General features: G+C 36.9%; 3 protein-coding genes across 16 annotated transcripts in view; 2 read left to right on the top strand and 1 right to left on the bottom strand.

Moving 5' to 3' along the window:
- The window catches only part of nek4 (NIMA-related kinase 4), a 29,273-nt gene extending 20,637 nt beyond the window's left edge, over positions 1 to 8,636 (top strand). For 3 of the 11 annotated variants that reach the window (XM_083533575.1, XM_083533582.1, XM_083533581.1), the window contains 17 exons: positions 182 to 289; positions 813 to 967; positions 1,063 to 1,186; positions 1,443 to 1,982; positions 2,066 to 2,122; positions 2,631 to 2,771; positions 2,850 to 2,996; positions 3,512 to 3,578; positions 4,271 to 4,380; positions 5,093 to 5,233; positions 5,312 to 5,458; positions 6,007 to 6,073; positions 6,203 to 6,312; positions 6,624 to 6,715; positions 6,795 to 7,012; positions 7,252 to 7,385; positions 7,798 to 8,636. In XM_083533575.1, coding sequence (XP_083389701.1) covers positions 182 to 289; positions 813 to 967; positions 1,063 to 1,186; positions 1,443 to 1,982; positions 2,066 to 2,122; positions 2,631 to 2,771; positions 2,850 to 2,996; positions 3,512 to 3,578; positions 4,271 to 4,380; positions 5,093 to 5,233; positions 5,312 to 5,458; positions 6,007 to 6,073; positions 6,203 to 6,312; positions 6,624 to 6,715; positions 6,795 to 7,012; positions 7,252 to 7,385; positions 7,798 to 7,896 — 2,457 coding nt within the window. In that variant the 3' untranslated portion in view covers positions 7,897 to 8,636. Of the gene's footprint in view, positions 1 to 181; positions 290 to 812; positions 968 to 1,062; positions 1,187 to 1,442; positions 1,983 to 2,065; positions 2,123 to 2,630; positions 2,772 to 2,849; positions 2,997 to 3,511; positions 3,579 to 4,270; positions 4,381 to 5,092; positions 5,234 to 5,311; positions 5,459 to 6,006; positions 6,074 to 6,202; positions 6,313 to 6,623; positions 6,716 to 6,770; positions 7,013 to 7,251; positions 7,386 to 7,797 lie in introns of those variants that run through there. The other 8 variants (XM_083533580.1, XM_083533578.1, XM_083533579.1 and 5 more) reach the window with 8 other exon arrangements.
- On the bottom strand, positions 8,620 to 10,435 carry spcs1 (signal peptidase complex subunit 1). The gene is made up of 4 exons (XM_083533592.1): positions 10,287 to 10,435; positions 9,316 to 9,375; positions 9,132 to 9,218; positions 8,620 to 8,884 (listed from the first exon to the last, which is right to left on the bottom strand). Exons 1-4 carry the CDS (start codon positions 10,320 to 10,322, stop codon positions 8,762 to 8,764), a joined length of 306 nt encoding a protein of 101 aa, XP_083389718.1. The 5' UTR covers positions 10,323 to 10,435; the 3' UTR covers positions 8,620 to 8,761.
- On the top strand, positions 10,427 to 18,157 carry glt8d1 (glycosyltransferase 8 domain containing 1). 4 transcript variants are annotated; one of them, XR_014532167.1, is made up of 11 exons: positions 10,427 to 10,867; positions 14,170 to 14,251; positions 14,914 to 15,012; positions 15,089 to 15,296; positions 15,379 to 15,487; positions 15,592 to 15,676; positions 15,758 to 15,870; positions 16,296 to 16,462; positions 16,803 to 16,915; positions 17,150 to 17,404; positions 17,465 to 18,157. XR_014532167.1 is itself a non-coding variant. In XM_083533590.1 (10 exons), exons 2-10 carry the CDS (start codon positions 14,236 to 14,238, stop codon positions 17,332 to 17,334), a joined length of 1,095 nt encoding a protein of 364 aa, XP_083389716.1. In that variant the 5' UTR covers positions 10,691 to 10,867; positions 14,175 to 14,235; the 3' UTR covers positions 17,335 to 18,157. The 4 variants fall into 4 exon arrangements, 2 of the variants coding, with proteins under 2 accessions (XP_083389716.1, XP_083389715.1); XR_014532168.1 differs by having other exon boundaries at positions 10,691 to 10,867; positions 14,175 to 14,251; XM_083533590.1 differs by having other exon boundaries at positions 10,691 to 10,867; positions 14,175 to 14,251; positions 17,150 to 18,157.
- The last annotated feature ends 53 nt before the right edge of the window (positions 18,158 to 18,210 follow it).

Raw genomic sequence — 18,210 nt, 5'->3', positions numbered from 1 at the left:
TACAGTCATGAAAATTAGATGAGGATTAACACACACTGAGTAGAGAAAAATAACCTAAATATCTAAGCAACAAGGTAGAGCATTTAACACCCCCTCGCCCCCCCTGCCCCCAGTTGTTTAAACCCAAATTTATTCATAAGGCAATTGTTTATTAATCATAAAGTCGGTACTCTTTGTGCAGTCGGATGTTTGGGCTCTGGGATGCTGCGTGTACGAGATGGCGACTCTGAAACACGCCTTCAATGCAAAAGACATGAACTCGCTTGTGTACCGCATCGTAGAGGGAAAGGTAACTTTTATATCATTCTATACCAATTTGCCTTCCTGCTGTTTCTGTGCCTGCCCCTTTTCTATTTTACTCTACAAGTCTGAATGATGGAGTGATGTACTGAAAGAATACCACCAGAAAACTGATAATAAGAGAAAGTATACATGTCTAATAAGCAAATATAATCAAATTAAATGAGTCATGCTGTTATGGTTTGATGGCCAGATATTTACATCCCATTTACAGTTTATATTGTAAAACTTCTACAAAGGAAGTTCATGGCACTGAGAACTTGCACCTTCTGTAAGAAAACGTAGTAAGCTTAGTAACCTTAGCTGTGAGACTGGAGACTATTAGGTCTATTAACCTCAATATTTTCAAACTTTAAGTGGTGCATTCCTCAAACCCTGTGTCATTGATAATTTTTTATACTTCCAAGCAGTTTAAGCCAGAGCATTATTAATCTTTGTACTAATAAGTATGCTTTCCATATATTTAATACCTTAGTACTTCAGTACCTAAATCTCTGCTTCCTGTATCACAGTTGCCTCAGATGCCGAGTAAGTATGATCCTCAGCTCGGATACATGATCAGGCGCATGCTGTGTAAGAGACCAGACGACAGGCCTGATGTTAAACACATTCTGCGGCAGCCATACATCAAACAGCAGATCGCCGTCTTCCTGGAGGCCACCAAAGAGTAAATATATATATATAATCCATAATGGTTACTAAGCTTTATTAAGAAAACTTTATACGGTGTGTCCATTTCTTATAAATACAGCTGTTTAACAGGAAAACTGCCAAATCCCGAAAGAAAGTAAACAGCAGGCCTAGCAGAGACGCACCCGAAGTGCCTGTTCTTCAAAAGCAGGAGTCCCAGTATGTCAACTCTGAGCTGAAAAGCAGAGGAAACAGGGTAACACACTATGGAAGATTTTGTAATTGGGATAGAATTCTGGTTTTAGCTACAAATTCTAGCTAGCTTCACAAGTCAGGTGATTGTTTCTATAATATTACACTCCAAAGTGTTATATTTTTCTTAAAACTACAGCAATTTCTCATTTTTTTAATTGTTTAAAGATTGTACACATTGTACAAGCATTAATAATATCATATTAATACGTCGTTCATCAAACATCATTGTTTTACTGATGTAAAATTTTATTTTTCAGTCAGATGAAAACTGCTCCCAACACTCCAAAACTCAAAATGGCACTAAGGATGTTAATCCTCTCCCAACCCCACCCCTGTCCCCAAAAACCCCAAGTCAGGAAATCCTGAACTCAACCAGCCAGAATATAGCAACCATCAGCAACATTGACATTCAGCTTCAGGAGAATGTAGACAAGCTCAGGAAAGCGAAACCGCCTCGACCGGCAGCCAAACAGACAGAGAAAGAGGAGAGGAAGAAAAAGGATGATGCCGTTCCTCAGCCACACCCCAGAAAACAAGTATCAGGTGTCCTTATGGGCAAGTACGAACCCCCTTTGGTTTTACAGAGTTCGAGAGGAACAATGCCCCCGAAACACACAGAGAGAATTGAACCTGTAAAAGAAAGTAGAGCTCTAAATCTTAACATGTCTGCAGAGGAGGACACTTTGAAACTGCTGCAGCAGGCAGCGAGGGAGGACATAAAAACAGACAAGCAGGACATCCGAGAGGCCAAAGAAGTCCAAAAAACAGAGGCAGAATATTGTTTAGAAGACAAAGGGGTACGCTATAGTATGTAATGAAATGAAGGTTCCTCATTAGCAATTTAAAGCACTTTAACACTGTCTTTTTCAATATTTTTTAGACTAGTTTGGAATCTACTGATAAGCTGCTTGAGCCTTTTGTTCTAGTGGAGCTGATGGTGAGGAAAATGTTTTTTTATTTTATTTTAAATTTAAGTTTATATTTATCTTTGTTTATTTTGCTTGAAATATATGTGAATGAAATGTCTATACTACTAATCACTGTGTTCATTTATAATGATAAAATGATAAAGATGTTTAAAGTGGCCTATTAATCATAGTCACCATGTACGAAAGGATTCCCATTCAGTTGTTTTTACACGTTTCACCACTAGAGGGAGACACAGTTTATCATTCATGATTAGTTACCTATGTGATATAGTATCATGAATGGTAAACTGTCTCCCTCTAGTGGTAAAACGTGGAAATACAACTGAATGGGACTCTTTTTCTACATGGTGACTATGATTAGTAGTTATGTGTATGTAGGCCAGTTTCTTGCAGTCACAGTGGATTCCACTGCATCATCTAAATCATTATGATCAAGTTGCTTCCTGTATGTTATTTATTTTTGTTTAATTGATGTGTCAAATAGAAAAATCCCTTTTTTAATCTCTATAACAGGAGCACACTCACACTCCAAAACCACTTGCATCTCTTTCGGAAAACAGCAAGTCTCCTTTTCATCCTCTTTCCTCTTTATCTGAGCCATCCCTGTCCCGTCAGCATAGACAGAAAAAGGGAGAGGTGGCCCGTGAGGAGAGCAAAGTAAGTATTGTCGATGCCAAAATCACTTCCCATCAGTCTTGGCTGATGATTTTCTAACCTTGTTTTTTAATTCTTTAGATGAAAGCAGCCAATTCCAGGCCTCTGCCTCCACTTCCTGAAATCGTTCCATCTGTAGGCATAAATAGGATAAAAGGAGGTAATGCTGAGATGGCTAAACACCCTCCACACTCCCAAGCTGATCACCAGCATGAACCTGCACCACAGGTGTGATTCGCTTTAAGACACAAAAAAAACAAAAAAACAAGAAAGCATGACCTGTAGATCTACAGTACAAAAAGACTGATCATTTAACATTCAAGCCAGAATTTCTTAATGTTGTTTTTTTACAATAGGGTATATGGTGACTTGCATAAATATTTGCGCCATAGTTTTCAATGTTACAATCTAAAGATGACCCTAACCCTGTGAAAATAGAATGCTCTATAAATGTTTTGATTAAATTTGAGTTAAAAGTCCCCATAAATAATACCAGCAACATGTCCAGCATGGAAATTGATAGGATTAATAGTAAAGAGTAGTAAATATTAAGAACAAGAAAATAATAAATTGATGAAAAAAGCACATTTATTTTCTGAAAAAAATAAAAGATCAGACCAAATACATTTATTGTATTTAAATATTACATTTATTACTGTAAATAAATGGCGAATTAAAATGAAGTTAAGGGAACTGGACTTTTCTTAGCTTTTTTTTTATGTTTTGTACTGTTTCACTTGCAGAATCGGCCTCTGTCTGCCCGAGAGAGGAGGCGGCTGAGAAAGTCACAGGAAAACCATCGTGTATCAGGTATACGAACATGCTGGGACAATTTCTGAACCGAATTGAAATGATTACGGTTGAGTACGCTGTTTTAGCTGAGTGTTATTTTATTTAAACTTATCAGTCTCTTGGATTTAGCTTAAAGTTAAACCACAGAATTGCTAAATTCTTGATTGGTCACAGCTCTGACAACAAGATGTAAAGCAAATCACAGCTTTATTTGCTTGTTCTAAAATGTTATAAATGTTGTGGCTAAAATACGGATTTGTATAATTGACACTTAAAGTATCTCACAAAAGCGAGATTCCACCATTCCAAATCCCCTTAACTTTAACCATATTAATAAATGTTTGATGTCAATACTCTGGGACATATTATTACTATATCAAATTTCAGATGGTAACCTCACTTCACATTTGGGCCACAATCTGGAATTATTTTCCCATAACAAAGTTATCAAGAGCTGTTATCCAAAACCAAAAAAAAAGTCTTATTTTGTCCCTGTATGCCTCTTGTTAAAATGAAGATTAAAGGTTTTCTTTAGACAATGACTATATTAATTTATGAATTTAGAGAATGCTTTAAGCTCTCTGAGGTGCTTCAGAATGAAAGACGGCAGGTGTACCATGTAGGAGTGTGGATTAAAAGGGGAATGGGAATGGAATGGGAATATTTTGCACTGATTGCTGTTTTGTTGAAGCTTCTTGTCTCATTTGAAGCAGCTCCTGTTGTCAGAAGTGCGTCGTGTGATGGTGCCTCGTTAAATGCCAAGCACACAGACCATCTTGATTGCCCGAGAACTGCCGGTGTAGTTGCTGTAACACACAAGGTGGGATGTTTGATTGTTAGAAGAGGCTAAGCAGTATGTCAAAACAATGCTGACTTCCTGTTTATGAGAATTTATACGTTTTCAGTTTCAATTGCATAAAGTGAATTTAAAGGTTTTATGATCCGAAAAAAAAGAAAAATGTCAAAATATAGAAAGCGATCAAGATAATTGTGCAGGCATTGGTCCTTTTTAAAGCCTACACAGAAAATATAGATATTCTAGTAACAAGATATTGGATTAATATTGAAACTTAAAAAATTCACTTTATTTTACTTGAAACATATGTGAAAACCAAGTCTATACTACTTATCTGTGTTCATTTATAATGATAGAATGATAAAGATGTTTAAAGTGGCCTATTAAACATAGTCACCATGTAGGAAACGATTCCCATTCAGTTTTATTTCTACGTTTCACCACTAGAGGGAGATACACAGGTTATCATTAATCCTTAGTTACCTATGCGACATATCTGAATGGTAAACTGTGTGTCTCCCTCTAGTGGTGAAACGTGGAAATACAACTGAATGGGAATCCTGTCCTACATGGTGACAATGATTAATGGTTATGTGTATGTAGGCCAGTTTCTTGCAGTCACAGTGGATTCCACTGCATCATTTAAATCATTATGATAAAGTTGCTTCCTGTATGTTATTTATTTTTGTTTAATTCATGTGTCAAATAGAAAAATCAGTTTTTTAATCTATAACAGGAGCCTCACACTCCAGAGCCACTCGCATGTCCTTCGGAAAACAGCAAGTCTCCTCTCCATCCTCTTTCCTCTTTATCTGAGCCATCCCTGTCTCGTCAGAGTAGACAGAAAAAGGGAGAGGGGGCCCATGAGGAGAGCAAAGTAAGTATTATCGTTGCGAAAATCACTTCCCATCAGTCTTGGCTCATGATTTTCTAACCTTGTTTTTCAATTCTTTAGATGAAAGCAGCCAATTCCAGGCCTCTGCCTCCACTTCCTGAAATCGTTCCATCTGTAGGCATAAATAGGATAGAAGGAGGTAATGCAGAGATGGCTAAACACCCTCCACACTTCCAAGCTGATCACCAGCATGAACCTGCACCACAGGTGTGATTCGCTTCAAGACAAAAAACTAGAAAGCATGACCTGTAGAGCTACAGTACAAAAAGACTGATCATTTAACATTTAAGCCAGAATTTCCTAATGTTGTTGTTGTTTGTTTTGTTTTTTTACAATAGGGTATATGGTGCCTTGCATAAATATTTGCTCCACAGTTTTTAATGTAACAATCTAAAGATGAAATGGATTCAATTTGGATTATGAATTTACACTAAAATCACACATAATATTGATATGAGTGTATGAACATATATTATATAGCAAAAATATTTTACCAAAAAACAATTCTTTCAGTTGCAAAAATGTTTCTAAATATTTTTAAAGAGTAGTAAATATTAAAAACATGAAAATAATACATTGATGAAAAAAAGTAGATTTATTTTCTGAAGTAATAAAATAAGTTTAGACCAAATACATTTAATTGTATTTAAATATTACATTTATTACTGTAAATAAATGGCAAATTTAAATCAAGTTAAGGGAACTGGAATTTTCTGAGCTTTTTTAAAAAGATTTTTGTACTGTTTCACTTGCAGAATCGGCCTCTGTCTGCCCGAGAGAGGAGGCGGCTGAGAAAGTCACAGGAAAACCAGAGTGTATCAGGTATACGAACATGCTGGGACAATTTCTGAACCGAATTGAAATGATTACGGTTGTAAATGTAAATGCGAATGGAATGGGAATATTTTGCACTGATTGCTGTCTCGTTGAAGCTTCTTATCTTATTTGAAGCAGCTCCTGTTGTCAGAAGTGCGTCGTGTGATGGTGCCTCGTTAAATGCCAAGCACACAGACCATCTTGATTGCCCGAGACCTGCCAGTGTAGCGGCTGTAACACACAAGGTGGGATGTTTGATTGTTAAAAGAGGCTAAGCAGTATGTCAAAACAATGTTGACTTCCTGTTTATGAGAATATTTGTTTTCAGTTTCAATTGAATAAAGTGAATTTAAAGGTTTTATGATCCGGGGGGAAAAAAAACTGTCAAAATATAGAAAGCGATCAAGATAATTGTGCAGCTATAGATATTCCCCGGATATTTCTAGAAGTCCTTTAAAGGCTTTGGTCTTTTTCAAAGGCTACACAGGAAATACGAGCTATTGTATTAATATTGAAACCTAAAAAATTCACTTTTCTGATGTCTATCTTTGAACAGGAGAAAAAATCATCATGGCATCACTCGGATGAGGAAGAGTGCAGTTCATCCACCAGCTCCACAGAGCGCTCAGAGGGAGACTATCGAGAAGGGTGAGGGAGGTCTTTAACAATATCATTATCTATACACTTACAGCAAATCAGTCAGACACTAACTCTCATTGCTTCACAGCAAAAGTGAGAGCAACGAGATGCAAGACCTGGTCCAGATGATGACGCAGACGTTACGAATGGACGTACGAGACCCCCTGTGCGAGCAGCAAAGCTCTCGGTCCAACTCGACCATGCTGCCCGAGTTCAAACTGAACAGGAAGTACCGAGACACGCTGATGCTCCATGGGAAAAGTGGAGAGGGAGACGGTGACTTCCATCTCAGTGACTTGCGCTCAGGTTCGGTGCACAATATGGGCTTTAATCAAAACTGATCTGATCACATGATCTACAAAGAAACTGAAGGCATCACTTTATTTTTAGATTTAACTAATCAGATCACTGCTTTTTTTTTACTCATGTTGCTTGGTTTGTCAAAATGTAGTTCAATCCCTGAAAATCATTTACTTTTAGTTTAGTGTAGTTTAATTCTCCACTATGTGCTGTTTGAATTATGAATCCTATCCCTCTATCCTCAGATGACTCTTCGGGGCCGGCTAAGATCAGGAGAGCCGTGGAGCATTTGCGCACAGACGTGGTTAAAGGACTCGGCGTGAAACTGCTAGACAAAGTCCTGGACATCATGCAGGAGGATGACGAGGATAAACGAGAGGCAAGTCATCCTCAGTTCCGTCGATTTGTTACGAATTTAAGACCACGAGGCTCTGTCCCAAACTGCATAATGCACAATCACAAAGGTATTGACAACAAATAGCACCTGGTTGCTTTATAATTCTTTTGAAAGTGTGGTGTGAGCTAGAGTGTGTTCCTGAGTTGGAACGAAAACACACAAACCAAGTTTGAAATGAAAAAATATGGAGAAACTCACCAGCACTTCCAATGGCAGTGAGAAAATTTTTATCATGAGCATAAATTACTGTTTGACATAAAGAAAAAAATGGGCTTAAACTTGCAATTTCCTCTCATTGTGTGACTCCAATAAGTTTTATAGTTGTATCTGGGCTACATTTACACATTTCCAATCAATTCTGACTGGAGGTTCTGGACTGGGATTTCTTTTTCAGGTCATGCTACGGCAACAGATGGGGGAAGAGAAGTACAAAGCGTTCGCAGTTAAAGTGTGGCAACTGAAATTCTTCGAGGATGTCGCGTTAAAATGCTGAGCAAACACTGATCATGACTCTGCTAAAGAAAGTTGACTTTTACGGTTATACACTATATGGACAAAAGTTTGTGGACACCTGATCATAAGATACCTTTGTGCTTTGTGAACATCCCATTCCATATTTAGTTCCTATTACTTCTATAATACCTCCACTCTTCTGGGAAGATTTTCCATTAGATTTTGGAGTGTGATTGTGGAGATTCATTCAGCCACAAGAGCGTTACTACAGTCAGGCACTGATGTAGGTGAGATGAGGAGGCCTGGGGGCAGTCAGCGTTCAGTTCATACAAGGATGTTCAGTAGTTATGAGGTCAGAGCTCTATAGCAGCCCACTCAAGATCTTCCCACTTCATCCCATGAAAAAGCAGATCTTCATGGAGTTTGCTTTATGCACAGGGGTATTGTCATGCTGAAACAGGTTTGGCTCTCCTAGTTCAAGTGAAGGGAAAATTTTATATCAATTTAGAGGTAGCAGTTCTGGGATGAGACACAAATGGCTGAAAAAGTCAGGTGTCCCAATACTTCTGTCCAGACGGTTTTGAAAAATATATTGTAAATATTTATGCAAGTATTTATGCACCTGATCTAAATGACCAGCATCATTTCTACTGTACGATGGTAAACTTGAGATCAGCTCTATATTGAAATAGAATCAATGTTTTCTATTGTCTACACACATATATATAGTTTCCAAATGTAGGATGATTTATAATAAACACTGTTTCACTATCAAACAAATAATCCTCTTTATTAGGCATGTGTGAAATTTTAAATGAAAACAATGAAGCGAGTTGTTGAAGCCGTCCATCGTTCCCGCTCTGAAGAGTCCGTCTGGCAGACGTCTCTACCCGCAGAGCGCGATTCTACTTGTGTTTTTTCTTCTTCAAGTTCTCCTGAGGCTTTTCACGAGTCTCGGGCGTCTCTGGTACGATCGGCTGCCACGTGAGAGGGTTTCGTCTGTACATGGGCCACGGAGGCAGTGTGAGCTGCAACACAAACAGTCACTATAATACAAATATTTAGTGCAAAGATAGAGATCAAATACATCATGCAATAAAGTATTAAAGGGTCCTTAGGGATAAAAACTCTCATGATATAATTAAGGGGCAAAAGTTTGTACCCTCCCCCCCAAATTGCACTTTACTGTATCCCAGCATTACAGGTTTGTCATCCACGATAAATAGTCATATATATTTATACACTTTTTTTTTTTGACATTTTATTGCTGTTTACCAAACAGGAGACGGCAAATCCGGCAAGCATGATGTACACAGTCCATCCAAACTGCTCAATTATAAGACCATAAATGAATCCAACGACCTGAAAAAAGTAAGACTGATGCTGTAACACTGAAGTCATTTATTTATATAGATTTATAATAAATAGACTGAAGCATCACAATGTGAAAGTGACTTACAGCTGAGAACAGAATGACACCTTGGAAAATCTGCTCTGCAAGTTTCTGACCTTTATAATCCTAAATAAAAGAAAAAGAAAGAAACAATGACATCTGGAGTAATCAAGATAAAATTAAAGTAAAATAAATCTAAATTGTTTATTTAGATTTCATTCATTTATTTATTTTTTAAAGAGCAATTTGTCTTATATTGCATTTTATCGAGCACCTTCTTATTGCTCAGGGTGTTCCAGTCCAAAAACTTTTTTCTGGTAGTCTTTCTCCAGAGTGTTTTACAGTGAAATTAATATTTGAATTACATTTTTCATATCATTATTATTATTATTATTAGTATTAGCAGGAGCATCTTTATCAGGCTCATTTGCATAAATGTTTATTTATCAGTAAATAAGATAAAAAAATATATTAGAAAAAAATACATGCCATAGTCTGGATTAAACGGTAAAGTAATTTATTTTTTTTTTTTTACATCATTTGTTTATTCGATTATGTATGCAAATATGTGCATTTTTAATTAACCCTTATTTGCATACCTCAATATGTAAAGTATTTACAAGCTACGATACAACAGTGGCTTATAACGGATAATTTGGATAATTCTTGTTTTAATTGAAATAACAACAATAATGATGATGATGATATTATTATTATTATTATTATTATTATTAATAAACAGGATTTACCAGCAGTGTACTCGTTTTAAAAAATAAAGATCTGGCAACATGTATATAAACGTACAGTTATATAAATAGTTAAATATCGCATTAGTAGAGTGTGTTAGAGTTTGTAAATGTTTGTGTGAAAAACGATTTTCTTTTACAATTAAAATAAATAAGTAAACAAATATCGCGTCTCTGCACAAAGCTGCTAACGGTTGACGGCTTGTTGATGGTTAACGGCTGCACAATATTAATGAAACGATCAGGCTTACTAAACTGTTAATAAATATTTCTTAAGGAATAAACGCTTACCATGTGAGTAGGAATGGCGTTAAACATGGAAAACATTTTGAAATAAAATGAGAAGAACCGTATCAGAGCGCACTCTGGAGGAAGGATTTCCGGTTTCAAAAAAGGCGTACGTAGATTTCGGAAGGACCCGAGTGAAAGTGTTTAAGGGGTTTAAACTGCGCCACGTTTGCGCATAACCGTAGCGCCTTTTCGTTTTAAAACATTAATTTATATTAATAAACCTTTTAATCACGCGATAATATCAATTATTATGATTTGTATGCTATATTGTAAACATCCTAGATTTCTTTTTCTAAACGAGTCAAGTTTAAAACGTTTTTAATCAGGCACTATGATGAACACCTTACATAAAAGGATTTTTTTTGAGAGGATTTGTAGATCATATGAACGCTCAGAATGGTATCGGATTCTCGTGCTGTCGTGTCAGGGGATGATGTAATGATCTGGGGGAAGTGGCGTTACAGGGATTTGGCATGTTTTCTACAAGGAAAGCGTCGCGTGCCGCTGCACGGGCTCTCTGGGGCTTGCTGATGTTGAGTTGGCATTTTGGGTGAAAAATCCCAGGAGGACTTTAAACGCAGGTGAGTCGGTGAGCATCGTGTGTTTTGCACGTGTGGGTTTTCTTGATTATTGCAGGGGTTTTTTTCTTTATTGAATGTGCAAACCGGTGCTATTTATTTTTTCTTTTTTATTCTCGCGCGATTAAGAGCAAGAAAACTCGCCTTTTTTCGCGACATCTTCATCTGAATCCTGACTGATGATGCAAAAATAAAAGTTTTGATTTAAACACAGACGCCTTTTGCACATACGGTCAATAACGTGGTGCATTGCTGCTTGTCTTTGTATTCTGTACTGCTACTGTTACTGTCCTACAGTAGATCAGTTTGTAGAGCTGCTAGTGTTGATGTTAAGCACCAGTTCTTGTGAATTGCAATGTGCATCTTGCACTTGTTCTGATGCACATATTCACTGGCCTACATGCATGTTTGGGCCAAATGTTTTCGGACACATGAGCATCACACCAAATCAGTATGATTTCAGTATGTCCTAAATCATGCATAGATAGATAGATAGATAGATCTTTGTTATTGCATAATACAGGTACACAGCAACGAAATGCAGTTTGAATGCACAAGAACATACTAGGAATTGTGCATTTAAATATGTAAGTATATGTACAGTAAATAAATATAAAGGCTATATCAGTGAAAAAAAAATGTGCAGACACTGTTAAAGTACAAGTAAATAGTTATAAGGCTATGACAGTGAAAGAGTTGCAAAAGCCGATAAAGTACACTTAGTATATGTATGTGTGTATGTATATATATATATATATATATATATATATATATATATATATATATATATATATATACACACATATGTATATGTGAAATATTAGGCAGGATGTACAGTATGTAAGGTGTGTGTGTGTGTGTGTGTGTGTGGACTATACACACAAAATTTAAATATAATAGTGCAGATGTATGTAAGGCACAATATGTGTGAAAAAAGAGGGGTATATACATGTACCTTGTATGTACACCTGTACAGAAGTTATACACTGATTATATAGCCGTGTAGTGTGGAGTTCAGCAGGGTGATGGTGGATGGAAGAAAAAAGCTGGTACCTAAAACTGCTGGTTCTGCAGAAATAAAAAAAAGAGATAAATGAATTACATTATAATATTAAAACAATCTATATATTAATACCTATACGTTTATTCCTAATGAGTGGGTTTCTCCCCGAGACTTCATGAGGAAGAAACATTGAGACCCATCATTATCTGGGTAAAATGTCCCTTCATTACAGTTCCATCATTGTTGAGGTGTCCTGTTCCATGGTAGGTGCTTAAATGCAGAACTGTAGTCCTAAGCCATTGTAGCAGACTGTTGAATTACTGTCCAAATCCATCCTCAAAGTTCTTGAGTTGCTCGGGATCTTTATGGCTCTTTAGGCTGCACAGTGCGTCTTCAGTTGAAGAGAACTTTACCCTGAGGTAGGGCCTCGGAATGGATTAGGCTGATCCTAAAAGAAGAACAGGACAGGATCAATGGCAGCTCAGGAACATGTTTAATTCGATAGAAAGAGAGAGAATTTAGGGATGTTGGAGAGAGAGAAATAAGGATTAATAAATATCCTTATTGTTATGTAAAAGTAGCCATGGCAGCATAACTAAAATGGAGAGCCAGAAGGTAACATTTGACATTGAATATCCATGTCTGAAAGATCCTAGGACTAAAAGGTCCAAGACATGAAGTCAGATATTATCAATGCTCTTGTGGCTGAAGGAACAGAAATCCACACACGAAAATCTAAAAAATGCTTCCCTGAGGAATAGAGCTCATTACACTGAGAAAAAGAAAATTAGGGAAACACTTAAATCACATGTTGAATTTCGATGAACGAAATATTTCTGTTCAGGTTATGTTATAAGACGATTAGTGTGACAACTTCAAACCACCTCAGGGAAAATGTGGAAATGAGTCAGGGTGGACTGTACAGAAAGACGAGAATTTACTGAGTAATGGAGGGAACAGGAGTGTTTGTATGGAATTTTATTATCAAGTGATGTCACGAACAAAAATAACGCTACAGATTGTTTTTGTTTGCTGCTGGTTATCATTAGCGAGAGAATGTGGGTCTGAACGTGATGACGTAAAACTTCAGAAGAGACTTTTTCTTGTGTGCGTCTGTCTTTGACTGTCGTACAATCTGACATTGACAACTACAGTGTGACATGGGGATCATGTTTGTGCAGTCTGACAAGTAAGAATCGCAAAGGACTGTAAAAATCGCAAAGTGTGAACCCGGCTTAACACATCGTGGTCCCTCCAAATAAATTACTTTGCAGCCCATCACTGACTCACCGTCAAATCTGTCATGCTGATTGATGTTGCAGCATTTCCAGAATCTTTCACATCTGTCACATGCTCAGTGTGAACTCTCTCTCATCTGTGAAGAGAACGGTGCCAGGATGGCCAACATTCAGAGCATTGCATGTTGTCAGAGTATGGAATGCTAGCCATGTTGTTTTAGTATATCTTTCACTCAAATAAGAATAAGTCTCTCCCTTCTCCCCCTTCATTGTTCCAAAACAACCCCAAACCATTAAGCTTCCACCTCCCTCTGGTGTCATCTTCTCATCTGTTCTCCGTCTTACAGAAGTTCTTTTTTTAGAGCCAAAAAACTGTCCCATTTGGACTCATCTGTCCACAAATTTTTTTTTTCTGTTATTCACAAACAGGTTTTTACAAACTTTTAACAGGCATCATATTCCTGAAGTTTAATTGACTTTGTCCTTATTGTGATGATTAAGTGTTCCCTTGAGATTTTTTTTTAGCAATGTGTAGCAACAAAGGAATAATAAGTGGGGGTAGACCGATTTATCGGTTCACCGATTTTCCAGGTCCGATGTCTTTACAGTACGAGAGCGGCCTCTAGAGGCGAAGCACTGACAATACATGCTGTTTTGTCTCATGGGACACAAAATGAAATTGTGTTTATATTTGAAGTGTTCATTTTTTATTCATTTTGGATGTAACTGTTTTTATTTATCAGTTACTTCTGTTTCAGTTTCAATCCATGTATTTTATTATCCTCAGTTATATTAATATAAGTAATACATTCTTGTTTATTTTATTTATCACATTTTACTGATTCAGTACTGTTTTTGTTTTGTTTTTTGTAATAAAGTTACATGAAGTGTTTGTTTGTCCTTTTTTTAATCTAGTATGCATTTTAAAAACAGCAGTTGATTAATAGGTTATCGGCAAGTACGATCCAACCTAGCTCTCGGTATCGGACCCCCCCACTACCTCTAATAACAAATCTGGAATGGGATGCTCAAAAAGCCATGTATATGGTTCATTTCATTTTCAGTGCAGACGAACAGCTGTAGATGTGATGCAGTGTCCTGCTTAATCTACTGGGTCAAAATAAAGCAACATGACACTTAGGAGAGGTAAGAACCAGTTTGTTTTACACTTTTTTTCTTATTTTGTAATATCTTCCTGCTTTATCTTCCAGCCTTCTTTCCCCTTTTTTCCCTTTTTGTTTGTTAAAAATTGTGCCACTTTTTATTTAATTTTTTTTATTGTGTTTCTATATATTGTTTTGCAGAAAGTCCATTACAAATCTAATACTGAATTTTATGCTCAAACATTTGAAATTTCACTTTGCCACTTTATTTGCATTTTAGATTTACATATAACATCTATGCGATGAAAAAAATGTAACCCCTCGGTGTTGATTACAAAATCATTCAAATTCAAAAATAGCATTCAATTAAATAATATATATTTTAGCTGACTGTTAGAACTGCATTAAAATGAATCAAAATGCCTCAATCTTTGAACATTTAGGAATCGAATTCTAGACGAGTCGACTCTTATTGGTGAGTCAAATAATGCTGAAGAATAGGATGTACATTTTAAAAACTTTATAATACCTGAAGAACCATAAAACACTATTATTTTAGATACCTTGCTCACAAATATAATGACTCACAACTGAAATTCTGTATAGTCTTCTGAAACCTGTTATCAAGTCATTGTTGAGGTTCTTAAAAATTTCCGACAGGTGACTGAGAATAAAGTATAAAGTAGTATGTGTGTTTCGTTACAGTAAACGTGGTGATTCTCGTCCTGATCTCAATCGCCTTTTTAATCATCGTGCATCGCAATCTGCTGAATCTCAGCGACTTCCTGAAGCAAGAGGGTTCAGGTATCGAATCTCAACCTCTTTGAGTCACTTTGTTCTGTTTAAGCCCCGTGCTGTGAAAAGTCTTTTTCTCTGTCAGATGAAGCTCCAGGTGCGATCCTGCCCTTTGAAAACGGATTCTTTGCGGAGCATAAAGCAAGGACCGGGGAGGAGATCCCCGTGGTGATCACGGCCTCTGAGGAAAGACTGGGCGCTGCCGTAGCTGCAATGAACAGCATCAACAGAAACACCAAAGCCAACGTGGTTTTCAATGTCGTGACGCTCAACGAGTCTGTGGAACATCTCCGGTAAAGGCCAATGCTTTTTATTATTACACGCATAACAATACGTACGTGAGCATGAATCTAATGTGTAGCCATTTTGCATCAGGACTTGGTTGAGCAAAACGGACATCAAGCACAAAATCATCACATTTGAGCCGAAAATCCTGGATGGAAAGATTTCTTTCAAGCCTCAGCAACCGGATTTGGAAAAACCGGTAACCTTTTGAAACATGTCAACGAGAAATGTTCTATACATGTCAAATAGAAATTCTTCAGCATGTATTTTCTTCATGTTCTTTTTTTTTTTTCTTTTTCCCAGCTCACTTTTGCCAGGTTTTACATGCCAAACTTTTTACCCGACACAGATAGAGCAATTTACCTGGACGATGATGTTATTGTTCAAGGTACCCATAAAATCCATGACCACTTTGCAAATGTCTTTCACTTCTCATTGCCAGGATAAAATAACTTGCTTTCGATCACAGGAGACATCCAGGAGCTTTTTGAGATGAGTCTCAAGCCTGGCCATGCTGCTGCTTTTTCAGAAGACTGTGACTCTACATCTTCTAAAGGCATCATTAAAGGAGCAGGAAACCAGGTACATAACAGTCAGATAAAAATGTAAATAATAATAATAAAAAAAAAAAAAAAATTAAAAGCTTCATGGCCCCCCTGCCGAGTCTTCAGCCAACGAGGTAGTGAGATTTGGAGATTAAGTAACCTGTTCTGTACTAACAGCATTGAGATACATTGCACCAATGTAAACTGCATTGAGTTTTAAATTGAAACTAGGGAGGTTTTTCAGTGTAAGTAACATCTGTGCATTTATATATTTGTTTGGTTAAAGTAAATAAAAGACTGATTTTCAAGCTTTGGACAGACACTGTAATTGTCAGTTTGCTGAATATAATAGTCTTCACACAAAGGCTGCTTGTACTGAGCTACTTGCTTTGCCTTCTTAACAATCCAGGCTTTTTATCGATTTATTTTTGTGTGTTTGCTTTTGTTCATATAATTTAACAGAACAGTTACATTGGCTTTCTCGACTTCAAAAAGGAAGCCATTAGGAAACTGGGAATGCGAGCAAACACGTGTTCTTTCAATCCCGGCGTCATCGTGGCGAACTTAACCGAATGGAAACACCAAAACGTCACCCAGCAGCTTGAGATGTGGATGGAGCGCAATGTCAAGTGAGTCGTCTAAAGCGTAAAAAGGCCAGGACGACTATCAAGGGGGGTGGGGGGCGTTGATGAGTTGACTACGGTTCTAATATATCTTTGCAAAAACAATGAGCACTTGTATTGAAAGATTTTTGCTTTGTATATTATACTTTGTTTGAAAATTTAAGGTCAAGTAGCATTGTGAAGAAAAGGCTTGGTTATGATTATGGACCAGTAATGTTTAATATAGTAGAGAGAACACTACAGACTTTTGATGACTTGTGCACCGATTTTCATTGTGCATCTGGAAATGTGCCATTTTTGTACATCCTTCGTCAATCCTGAGAATTATTTTCTACCCCTCCGTTAGGGAAGGTCTTTACAACAGCATGCTGGCAGAGAGCTTCACTACCCCACCACTGCTGATAGTGTTCTACAAGCGCCACTCCAGCATCGAGCCCATGTGGCATGTCCGACATCTCGGTGAAGTGTTTCTAATAGTTCATTTTAAATACTTTGTCTTAAATAGTTTTGCCTGAGTTGGTTCTTAAAAAAAAAAATTAATGATGGCGTGTTTGTATTCTTAAAATGACGCTTCATATAAAATTCGGATTTTTAAATACCAGCACACGTGATTTATTCCTTACAGCATTAGCAGCAGTATAAAAGAGTGCAGTCAAGGTTTAATAGATTCATTTTATTGATCATGTTTTTCAGGAGCCACTGGAGCTGGAAATCGTTACTCCTCGCAGTTCATCAACGCCGCAAAACTCCTCCACTGGAACGGGCATTATAAGCCATGGGGCCGAGCCTCGACATACACTGATGTTTGGGACAAGTGGTACGTTCCGGATCCCACAGGCAAATTCCATCCAATCAGAAGACACTCAGCCAACAAGTAAAAATACTTGATCCTAACACTTTACACAAGTATGATCCGGGCCAGGATTGTCACACTGTTGCATAAGAATTGTGTACTGAACAGCATTTTTGCGATCCTACATAATCTAAATTATAAGAAAACAACTTCAGAATTCAAATGATCTTTCTGCACTATCCAGTTTCATCACTTTTGATCTGGAAAACTATTTTGTGGGTTTTTATTCAGCATTCGAAAGGGTGGGTATTGACTGCCGTAATGTCATATTGACAATACGTCATTGTAGTGATTAGGCTTGGAAGCAAGTTAACACAAAACAAAGTAGTGCTGTATAGATGGAAGATCAAAAGGAATCTGATCGGTGTGTCTTAAATATACAAAATTTTGTTTTCCCTGTTTTGGTAACAATATTTTACCTGAGCTAATCGAGTATTAAAATTGCTTCATGCAATCACTGCCAGCTTGTTAAAACATTTAATCGATCAACACTACACTATTATAGATCAGACAAAAACACTAAAAATTCTACCTCAAACCTTACAGCCTACATTTAAAAGGTCCAGCATTTATTAGATTTCTTTAACATATAGTTAAGTATACAGTTGTTACAGTGATGCTCACAGTTTGTTACTTATCAAGCATGCAACAGAACCACTTTGTTTTTATTTCTAGATGTGTAATTTTAAAGCATGTTTTTTGTTGTTGTATCAAAGATTAAACATGTTTAATTGCTTGACCTTTCCAGAATCCTTTCCCTTCAGCTTCAGTGTTGTGTGTGTGCGCCAACAAATTTGTACATAAAGCAAATAAGTCTATATTATTAAATAAAGTTAAGTAACATTGTTCATTGAGTGTGTGGTTACTGTTCAACTTTAAGAATTTACACAGTTAACACTTG

This window comes from Silurus aristotelis (genome assembly GCF_946808225.1).
Source record: "Silurus aristotelis genome assembly, chromosome: 28".
In the NCBI taxonomy this organism is placed as follows: Eukaryota; Metazoa; Chordata; class Actinopteri; order Siluriformes; family Siluridae; genus Silurus; species Silurus aristotelis.
This window is presented reverse-complemented; position numbering and strand designations above follow the sequence as displayed.

Excerpts from the sequence above, each read along its gene's own strand:
- spcs1 (XM_083533592.1), bottom strand. The coding sequence starts at position 10,322 with ATGTTTTCCATGTTTAACGCCATTCCTACTCACATG. Across the intron at positions 9,376-10,286 it reads ACGCCATTCCTACTCACATG|GATTATAAAGGTCAGAAACT; the intron begins GTAAGCGTTTAT and ends TCTTTTATTTAG. Across the intron at positions 9,219-9,315 it reads GTGTCATTCTGTTCTCAGCT|GTCGTTGGATTCATTTATGG; the intron begins GTAAGTCACTTT and ends TACTTTTTTCAG.
- glt8d1 (XM_083533590.1), top strand. Across the intron at positions 15,297-15,378 it reads GAGTCTGTGGAACATCTCCG|GACTTGGTTGAGCAAAACGG; the intron begins GTAAAGGCCAAT and ends ATTTTGCATCAG. Across the intron at positions 15,871-16,295 it reads TTAAAGGAGCAGGAAACCAG|AACAGTTACATTGGCTTTCT; the intron begins GTACATAACAGT and ends ATAATTTAACAG.